Here is an 11,244-nt window from a genome sequence, read left to right as displayed (position 1 = left end):
TACGACGTACCGCATGCTGTCCTAGTAGCGGGGACGCTACGTACATTTTCGACCCCATGCGTGTGCGATCCCATGCGTGTGCTGCATTACAGACTTGAATAACTCGATCGTTGTCAGTTTCTGCATTAGACTTGATGACAAGTCGTTAGACTTATAGTGGTTGATGTCCGTCATCAGCGCCAGAATCCGCATGACACCGCCGTTCATGCAACGTGATAGACTTGATGACAAGTCGTTAGACTATAGTGGTTTATGTCCGTCATCAGCGCCAGAATCCGCATACCATGCCACTGCCGTTCATGCAACGTGAGCGCTACAACCATTCATGCAAAAGTCATGTACTACCGCGCGGCATGGTCAGTCTGTACGTGTCTAACGACTTGACTAAGACGTTTTCAAGCGTATATTCATAATATGCAGCCTCTGCAATGCATATGCATGAGGTTTGCAACAAGTTTATGCAATAAGGAAACCTTGACGTAATTCTTTGATAGATAAACTTTAACCAATAATTATAATTAATACAGTGTTAATTAGCCAAAATTAATGAGTAAAGATGCCCGTCCCTTCGTGAAAACGAAAATCCAACTGTTCCACGTTTACGCCCTTCTTGTTTAATTAAATGTGCTTTTCCATCCGGTTCGTTAGTGTGACGTCACCTCCAGCACTTTCTGCACGATTGGAACCGGAAGTTAACGCAGCTTGAGCATTTGTAGCCAATGGGCGCTAGTAATCAGTGGTGCGAGTGCGTGTATGACGTTTTTACTAACGAACCGGATAGGGAAGGGTGCGCGTGTTCGATTACGCGCGCGCAGCTGAGAATGTAACAAGATGCCCTTCCCTTCGTGAAAACGAAACTATCCGTTGACCTACTTTTTACCGCCTTTCCGTGTAATACGTTTTGTTCGTGTTCACGGGGGCAGGCATGTTTGCGTCTCTTCGTGAAATCGTAAAATGCAATTATCGAGATGCCTGCCCTGACGTCATTAATGTTATTCAGGAACTAATGATGTTTTGCTTACGGAAACATGTCAGAATGCTTAAGTACCATGTTTTAAAGCAAAATATTGAAAATACTCGAAATCCAAAAAAATTGTCAATTTTGACATGCCCGTCTCTTCGTGAGAACGAAAAGGCCTTCTTTTATTAATTTCTTCAAAATGACAGCATGTCAGAAAGAATAATTTAACGGGGAGTTTAGTGCCATTACTATTTTTAAACCGAGTAAGCTTTTTTATAATAATTTCGTCAATTACTTTTTTTGAATCGGGAGAAAAATAACCTTACCAGTGACGCCATCGTGGTTGATTCTTCAGGCAGATCAGCTCCCAGAACGTGAGACAAGTGTCGGAATATTCAGGGAATAAGGCTGAGGTAGAGGCGTAACAGCTCACTGTTCCGTATCTCGAACAAAACTTTGTTCTTTCCAAAGGAAATAGCGAGATTTTCCGTTTCAAGATGTATACAACTATGTCCGGCAGAGGACTGTCTGATACCAGCGTGGAGGAGTCACTGCGATCGACGGAGGTTTTACCCGCCTAACCATAAAAACCTTGTATTTATACAGCGTATTCCAGAGCTCGACTGCTCGTTCTTCATAGTGGACGAACTCTTGGAGCATTTTTTGACCATATTTAGTGCTTTAGCCGAATCATATAAGCATTAATTCGAGAATTCCTGTCGCAACGTTTCGGTATGATAATTTAATGTAGCAGAGGTTATGCATTACACGCTGGCTGTGTCATTTTGGCATTGGTAGTTATAATAATCACAGTATAAGGTCGTTAGAGAGAAACATGAGTACGATTTAGGGCGTGCGTGCATGATTCGATGAAATACTGAATCCATCAGTGCAGTAATAGAATAACACAAAATAATGAAACCACGGAATGGCCATTAAAGTAAAAATGCCATTGTAAATGGTCCATGCAGGCCTAGCTATGTCCATGTAAACACGGAGGTGTTAGGACCGGCTAGAATTGAATTTAGTTGTTTTTATTCGTGGACGAAAACATTTAACGGATACATTCCTGGTAACAAATTACCATTGGCCCTCAACATCCCCGCTTTAGTTTTTAATTTTGAAATAAACACTCGCAGCTTAGGAGCGCGGTCTGTTTCGCGTGTTTTTCTTCAATTATTTCTTATTGACCGAAATCATAGCGGCTTCAAGTCGGCATGCTCTGCATAATCTCACTTAGACTTCTAGCATGTAGACAATAAGTCCATGTGTAAGGTTCGTTCTTGTAAACCCATCAGCTATTTTCTTTGCTGAAAAAAGGGTAAAAGGCCGTTTCAGTTGTTTACAATGTTCAGATGACTTCTCTAGAACTATAAATAGCGTTTAATTGGCAGCTTTTGCCATGCTCATGACTTATAAATGCATCACTTACACAGAAGTTTAAATTGTTTTACATTTTTATTAAAACAAGAGGACATACTCATTAAAGTATAGAACAGTTCAATCGAATTGAGTGAAGTGTCTGTATTTGAAAATTGTCAAACAGCATGCTTTATTTGTAATGTGTTTTTAAAGCGACCATGCAATAGCCATCTGTGTGTACATTATTTGCGCGATATGAGCACCAATCTAAAAACAACATTAATGTTGAGGTGCCCTATATAACTTTACATTGACAAGGTGGATGTTAATAGGGGGAAATGGTATGTTAATAGGTCTACATTGCTTTAGTTGTGAATAAAATGACCAGACATGATGAGTCATTCGTTTGCTTCTTTGGGCACAAAGGTTAGATTAATCAGTATACGGAATACTTCGTAAGTCATTACTCTCTTGAAGATTATAAACAAGTTAAAACCAACATACACAGTGAAAACAACTGGTTCTTCTTAGAACCACACAACTCAAAAGATATTCGCGTGGTGTTACCGCAAACCTTCCATTCTTTGTTCATGTCCACCATACAAGCCTACAAGTCTCATATAATATACTTTCTAACGAAATGAAATTTATCTGAAAGAGCAGCACCCGATTTCACGAAGCGCTGCGACGCGTCGCAACTCGAGTTGCGACGTGTTACACGTCGCAACTCGCGACGCGTCGTAACTTCCATTTCACGAAAGTTGCGATGTGTTGAACGCGTCGTAAGTTCCTTGACAACGGCTTAAAACACGTCGCAAGTTAAGACGTGTATATTGGTCGTCACAAAATAAGAAGAGTCATTTCTAAGCCAGTTTTATGCCACAAACATTACATTAACGAGATTATAATACCGAGGCAATGTGTGTTAAGTTGTAAATAGAAAATTCATTGAATAATTATGAATTAGACCGGAATATTAGAGTTGAAATTTCAAAGAAGCTATAAAGTCCAATGAGAGCTTGTTTTCCTTCAAAATTGCATTGCACGGCCGCCATTTTGTTTTACGTTTTAACAAATTTCGAGCTGAGATCCGACGACTCTTTGTTGAATATCAGACGACTATTTACTGTACGCTGACTAAAGACATAAAACAGTCACCGAGTTGTGCTATAAATACACCTACGACGCGTCGCACTTACGACGTGTTTAGTGAAATGGATCGCAGGACGCGTCGCAGCTGCGACGCATCGTAGAGATACGACGCGTCGCAGCGCTGCGATGCATCGTAAGTTAATACGAAGAGTTTGATGAAATCGGGTGCTGATCTTGTAAAATGGGCGTGGTTAATGCCTGACAATGACGTCACAGCATCTTTCGGCGTACTTTCTCTCTGGCTTGGAGTGCGTTCATTTACGCGAACAATGCTAACGCTGCCAACGTTGGCAACGTTTGCGCAAGTGAGACCGACCGTTTATCACCAACATTGGCTGACGTTGGTGGACGCTAGCAACATGCCGTTAGCAACTTAATGAACGTATACAACTGTTGGAGCTGAAATTTTCCGTTTTCTATATCCGCAGTAAGTTCATTGTATACTGGCAACATTTCGCTTCCAGTCACAATTTTTTTTTTGGTCAAAGATTTGCAAGCTGCTATCCAAACAGTGTCACTTGTATATACGACTTGCAGACAGGGCCGCCATTTTGAAAACAGTTTGTGTTAACCATCCATTTGGGTTTGGACCTAGCGTAACGAGCGCAAACACGTTCGCGTAAACTGGAACGCACCACTGGATAACCCATTGCTTGGTTTCAAAATACTTCTAATGAAACACCAGAAATATCACAAATAGGCAGAGGCCATAAACAGATAGGGGCAGAGTATAGCATAGTCAATACTAAACCTTCAAAACACCAACCAGATTTTAATATTTACTTCTGTTTGCAGAACACAGTTGTTGACCATGCATTGCTCTTACTCCTGTTCTTCGATAAGTTTACAAAGCTTTTGATTAGTTTATAAGACACCCCTTCCAAACATGCGGCCAAAAACCACTCCTAAATCAGTGCGTCTAAACATATATAATTATGAGGCCCAATTGGTTTCAGAAAATATTCACACGGGGATGTTTAATTATAGTTGCGCAACCGTTACATTGCTTGAATCAGAAAGCCAGAGAAGAAAGAATCTCGGTTGGTACTGCTGTGAATACCATTGCCATCCCCTACCTCAAGCCACACCCTATCTCCTCTGGTCAAAACAAGAACTGCTGAATTACTGGACTGGTGATAATGGTTGTGGTGGTTGTCATACGCTGTAAAGATTAAGGCCGAGTTATGTTTCAGTTGTACGAAAGGATTCCTAGATGATAGCATTCTTTGCACGCTGGTCGTGAAGAAGTAGGCCCCGGGTATCAGGCAGGTAAACAATCCCGTTTGCGAGTCGTACCCACCGCCCAGATTCGTCATGATGTTGTCAAAGATGATGACTTGATCTTCACTATATCCTGAAACCGGTGACGTGATGTAAGCGGTGAATGCGACGGCAGAGGGCGGTGTTGGTGTGACAAGGGTAGCATCTCCTGGCTGGCCCTTTTGCCCCTTTCCACCAAGCGGACCTAGCGGTCCCTGGATCCCTGGCTCCCCCTTGTCACCTTTCTGCCTCTCACCGATGTCTCCGTTGCGACCTGCGAGTCCCTGCTTCCCTGGAGGTCCCAACATCCCTGGCTCGCCTCGATCTCCCTTCCGTCCCTGGACACCGGTCTCTCCCGTGGGTCCAGGAAGGCCTAACCCAGGGTCACCTTTGGGACCAAGAAGTCCTTGGATCCCGTTTCCACCTGGATTTCCTGGGATTCCAGGAACACCTGGTGTTCCGGCCGGGCCTTGGAAGCAAGCACTGCAACAGTTTGAGTCTGTGGGCTCTTCTTGAGCGACACAATGGTTACTTGAAAGCCAAAGCAACAAAATCACCAGAGGTAGCAGCTGCAGCAGACCAGTGGGTTTTCTTTGCTCCTGAAAAAGCCGGGGAATAATTAAAAAAGAAATTGAATAAAACGAGAAATAATTGAAAGGGGCACAGTCCCCGTGGACTGGAGTTGGTATATCACCGTAAACCCCCACTCTCATTTTTTTTAACAGGGTTGATTAGGCCCAAGGAACAAGCTGAAGATTTGAACTGAAACCACCAGACTGCTGATTATGATTTCTGTCCGTGAACATGGTCAGTACAGTGTAAGCAAGACACGTTTAAATTACATCATGTAGATTGTTTTTCATGTTATTACAGCTATAGTGCATATACCGCGCTGGAAATAGACTAACAGTCATGTGGCTGCTAAGGGCGATTTCTAAAGGTTACATAACACTTTATTTTGAATGAAACTACATGTACACACACATGTTCACGTTGGCGGGCGAAATCTTTGAAAATTAATTTCTCAATTGATTACACTGAAAAAAAAGTTATTGCACTACATGAACATGAACTGTCAAAAGTTGAGAGTGATGAAGATTTGGCAGGTTGTAGTACAGAACAGAGGAGGTCAACAAGGGAACAACTTACATTGTGACAATTAAATCAACAAAGATGATCAGGCCTGTCTTTATGACAACTCAAATACAGACTCTGACTCTGAATTCGAGTAAACTTGAATGATTGTCATGGAGTTTCATCAGAATCAAAAGTGATATACAGGCATCACAATTTTTAAGTTAATAAATGTTCATAATTATTAAGCTCATTTCGGAGGGTTTGGTGATTAATTAAATCAGATAAGCCCTATTGCAGTATGTAGAAAGAACTTAAGTTCCATCTGGTTGCAAAATATACTATATTTATTACATTTATAAAGGTATAGGTTTTCCCGGCCAAGTTAGCAGATTTGGCGGCCAAATTGGTGACCAATCACTCATTTTCGCACGAATTTGAATGCACGTTGAGATCAACATTCAATTAGCTAAAAACATCAATCAATTTAACATTTGGAGCATGCGATTTCACATTTTAACCATGCAATTTTAACAACAGGGCATTCAAATAAAAATTGTACAAACGAGCATCCAAATTCGCCGGAGCTTCCAGCTGTGTAAGTTTGGTCATTCAAATTCACCACTAGGCAGGCATTTGTGAAAAGTAAGCAAATGAATTCGAAATAGGTTTATGTCATTACGTTGTTTGTTAGAATTAGATGGAGTGCCCTTGTTCCAATTTGGAAGTGTGGATATAAAAATCTGTCTCCAACAAAATTCTGCCAATACTCTGATCACCGTGCACACTGTTAGCTTGAAGCACTAGAAATATCAACATGGCAGCTCATGGGCGTTATATGAGAATTTCAAATGTAGATGCTTGGCACGGCAAGAGATCGATGGCTAACAGACCTGCACCAGGAGACAGTATCATTCCAAAATAAAGAGAGACAAAAAGGGACTCTAAGATAATTAAACATCTAAAAAGTTTAAGAGATATAAACAAATATATGACCAAGATCACAATTGAAAACAGAAGATCCACTGAAGTTTACTGTTGCCTATAGGTTTATTATTTCATATATATACATATATGTTTATTGACGCCCCCTTTTTGTTTAATTTGTTTACATTTTTACTTCTTTAGAAGAAAGAGACAGATAGTAGACACTTTGAAACAAATGAAACGGAAAAGCAGAAAAAAAAGGTGGAAGAAATTAAAAGACTCGCGTTGTATGCCTTCGTTTTATTTTTTTTTTAAATGCAAAAAGTGCTAAATAGAATGCACGGAAATGTAAAAAGAAATCAAAGAATCTCACGCAAATAACCCTTGATCAAACCGATTGCTAAATTGAATGATCACTTAAACCGACTGACATAACTTCAATTTAGGATGTGTTAAACATGAAAATGTCAGGTATTTAAACGAATTTGACCGCCTGAAATCTAATACGAACTACGGGAATGACAGCAGGGCGCTATACCCGCTTCAAATTGGCCACCATCAAGATGAATTCGAATGCTATTTTTGCAAAATTGGCCGGGAAAACCTATATAAGAATACCAGCAGTAGCAAGAAGACAAGAAGACCAAAAAATACTGAATTGTTTTCCCATGAAAACTCACATTTTCTGTGCAGCAAATTTATGGAAATACATGTGCACTTAATTTTATAACAGATATGTAAGCCATTTGTAGGTATCTCTGTCATGATCTAATAGTTACAGTTTCATGAAAATAAAACCTGCCAATTATAGTACAAGGAAACAACCATGGCTTTCAGAAAATTCAGCCCTCCAAAATGGACATGTTCTTTTAAGATTACACATTCGACTTCTTTACCAATTTTAATACATTTTCACCTCAACCATCAACCTGTAGAATGTGGCCATTGGCAACTCAAAAGCTAATTTGAAATGAACCTTCTACACCAGCCCCCCCCCCCCCCAAGAAAAACAACTGCCTCCCTTTATATCTGCCCCGGCAGCCTGCAATGCGCTTCATCAAAATAACACGCATGGGTCAGTAGTCTTCGAGTGCAGTTTCAAAAGCAAAGTGAGCAGTTTAAAGGGAATATATACAAGATTTGCAAACATCCAAAAATAAAACTACCAAATATCTATGAAATATTGTACTTGACTGTTAGTGAAGCATACCCTGTAAAACCCATGGCACCTGATTTGCTGTCATTTTCAAGAAAAGTGGTACATGTATTTTGTATCAATTTCCAACGCTGGTCGAAAAAACTGTGTTCCGCCAACTACTGCCCCCAATTTTCCATATTTAGTTAGTCGACATTTTGATTGCAATCGATTGCACACCTTTGAACGGGTATATGCCAGCTGGACTGTGTCCCTGACCATACAATTCCCTGGCGTCTATAAATTGCTGTGTTTCATTTAAAGATGTGTCAGGGAACCAGACTACAAGAAAATGATTGTTTCTTGGGTTTTCCAGCATCTATGAACACACAACTTCATACAAGTATAAAATACTTAACCTCCCCGCCCCCCCCCCCCAATACAGCTCTTCTGAAAATTACAGGAAAAGCTATGTTGTACATTCCCTTTTATGAGCTTATGACATGCAATGACATGTTGGCCACACTAGGCAGGTGGCCTCAATACAGTGTTTAGCCAAATACAGGTGAAATAATTGTAACCTTTTGAAAGTATTTAATGCTGGGATGCCATAGCAGATATCAAGCAAGTGTTTTATGGAGTAAAATAAAGTTTGTTGTTATTGTTTGATAGAACATGCCCCAAATTCCACATTAAGCTATTACCTACAAAAGTCTATCATACTTTTCTGACATCTATACACATGTAGGAAAGAAAAATCATAGTGGCGATTAGTCCCTTGAGATGGTCCAAATCTGTGAAATTTCAGCCCCTGGCTCATGGACTATATCCGGTCGCAAACACTGACGTCAATATTTGCGTAAAACATATTATCACGACTTGTCTTGCTCTCGGTCGCAAACTTTTTGTTGGAAAATGTTTTAGCAAGCTAGATAGTCACGAAGTCTGGGAACCAGACAAATGTGTCACGTGACATATGGCTGACCTAACTGTAGACTGTGCAAACCCACCCCAGCCAATTACCGACACGGGATCAAGCCTACAGGTTAACCTCAGTGTATCGACATAACGTGTCAACATGCCTAGCTTGCTGGGAAAAAATTGCGACCGCTATTTGCCAACGGAGAGCGAAACGTGAAATTGTTGACACGAATATTAAAGTCCATATTCGCGATTTGGGGAATGTCGTGAACATTGACGTCAGTATTCTTGATGTCCCTTCAAAGCCACCATAAATATGGCTGAAAAGAAATGTATGAAATCCTCACATATGATGTCGATAAATTTTGCAACTCGTGGTAAATGAGTTACACATGCTCTGTTAACAGAAATGGCTCCGAACATGAACAGCAATACATGTATACCGTTACAATAGTGCATGGGCAAACAAAATCCTTGGGATTTTTTTTTTTTTACCTTTTGCAGCTGTTGACCAAAAAGGTATTTACGAATGGGAATGATAGTTTAATGAGTAGGTAGTTATAAGCGTTTTGTCACCAACAATGACCCAAGCCGAAGGCGAGCGCCATTATCAGCGACAAGGCATCTACATGTATTTGGTTTTAAACCAAACACCAATACAATTACACTATTATTCTCTTAACTGGGTATTCAGCCGAGTGACGTATGGTATCAAACGTACCCCCACCCGCTTTTCAAATGTACAAGTTTGGAAAAATTAAGGATTCTTACTTCCCAGTCGTTTACACAAATATAATGCCCTTGTTAATAGTCAGAGGACTCGGGTATGTCTTATACAGTTTCGGGTACAATCCCTGAAAATTCCAGGGGTTATTACAGGGAAAAAAGCAAAATCCACTTGATGCACCCCGACCAGGCAGAGTGTTTTGGGAAAATTTATGCCGAAATGAAGATGTTCAACGGAACGACTTTTTTGTGGCCGAGTATGTGATAACATTTAAAAGCAAAGTATTATTTTTAACCTTTTTTGCGGATGGAACAACAGGTTTTGATAACAATTTAGCAAGAGACTCAAGCCCGCAGAGCTGCATTGCATCTGCATAATTATGAGGCATAGCGCTCTGCCAAAATGGTTCCGCACGCACGTTTTTGCAGGTGTTCCAGAGTTTTTTCTGGGCAGCAGTAATTGAGGAAGACCAGGCAACATCAGCATATTCAACAGCAGGCCTCACATAACTTTTATGAAATGATATGAGCTCATCAACATTGAATCCAAACCACTTAAGCAGGCGGAGCATATACAATTTTTGATTGGCTTTCTTGGAACTTTCATTGATATTTTTCTCCAATCGGAGGTCGTTCTGTAGCCAGACTCCAAGTATCTTTGCCTCGGATACAAAGTTCAGAGGGTTCCCTCAATGCTCTTTTCATGTGGTGGGGGATTAGTTTTAAAACATGTTTGGATGACTTGGCACTTGGAGAATTGCAACACATATCCGACTCTAGTGGTCTCTCTAGCAGAAGTGATGGAACAGATTTTGATAAAAATGGAGATAACTAAAAGCAAAGACAACTTTAATTAAAAGCCATTTTGTGTCCCTAAAATTAGAAAACAGAACTGGGGGGTCTATTCTTCGAAGCTCTTTTTAAAGGGGACAAACATACTGATTTGGCCCTGAAGGGTAAGAATTCTGATTTGACATGTAAACATTCTACCTAGCTTCGTGCACAAATATTTAATAAAAAGTAGCACCACAATTGCCTATTACAGCTGGATTTTTTAATTCTACAGGCAAAGTAGAAAAGTGCATTTATCGAAATCCCGATATTACATCAAGTGCCCACTTTTTAAAAATCACGGCCCGCCTTTGAAAGGGTCGAAAAATTGGCATCAAGTAGTTTTGCACGCACTTGTAGCCAAAAATGATCATGAGTTCCAAAGATTGTACCCTAGTATGCATATGGGCCCACAAGGCCCATTGACTGTGAATAGGAATGCCAAAATGATCGATGTTTACTTTTGCAAAGAAAATGGGGCCATTTTCGGAATTCACTTCAAACAAAATGTGTTATCCAGAAGTCTTACCCGTGTTGCCATCTGTGTCGTAACAGATGCTTAATCGATGAACAGCAAGGGCAAGCCAAGTCTGAAGGATATCCAGAACAATTGCCTCTTCTTGAAAATAAATCTTCTCAAGCAGTGACTTAATTGCTGCACAAAAAGATCACCGATCAAAAAATGAATAAAAACGTATTTGCAACTGTACGGAGCTACATCTATCTCTGTTTCGCAGAAGAAAATAACACTTATTTAATCGAAGGCACTGCAGGCTTGAGGCAATGGAAGTACAGTCCGCACTCCGTGTCGCTTGTCTTGTCAATGAGACACCCCGGTCAAGTTTTCTTTATGTGTTGATGTAAATACCGAAATAATACGGATCTTTCAAAAAGA

At 40.4% G+C, this 11,244-nt stretch overlaps 1 protein-coding gene across 1 annotated transcript; it reads right to left on the bottom strand.

The window, feature by feature from the left end:
- Nucleotides 1–4,446: 4,446 nt before the first annotated feature.
- LOC119727945 (collagen alpha-1(X) chain-like) lies at nt 4,447–10,890 on the bottom strand. Its single transcript, XM_038200025.1, has 2 exons — nt 10,879–10,890; nt 4,447–5,334 (listed from the first exon to the last, which is right to left on the bottom strand). Exons 1-2 carry the CDS (start codon nt 10,888–10,890, stop codon nt 4,474–4,476), a joined length of 873 nt encoding a protein of 290 aa, XP_038055953.1. The 3' UTR covers nt 4,447–4,473.
- Nucleotides 10,891–11,244: the final 354 nt, after the last annotated feature.

The sequence above is a fragment of the Patiria miniata genome, unplaced genomic scaffold (genome assembly GCF_015706575.1).
Source record: "Patiria miniata isolate m_02_andy unplaced genomic scaffold, ASM1570657v1 HiC_scaffold_20, whole genome shotgun sequence".
Classification (NCBI taxonomy): Eukaryota; Metazoa; Echinodermata; class Asteroidea; order Valvatida; family Asterinidae; genus Patiria; species Patiria miniata.
This window is presented reverse-complemented; position numbering and strand designations above follow the sequence as displayed.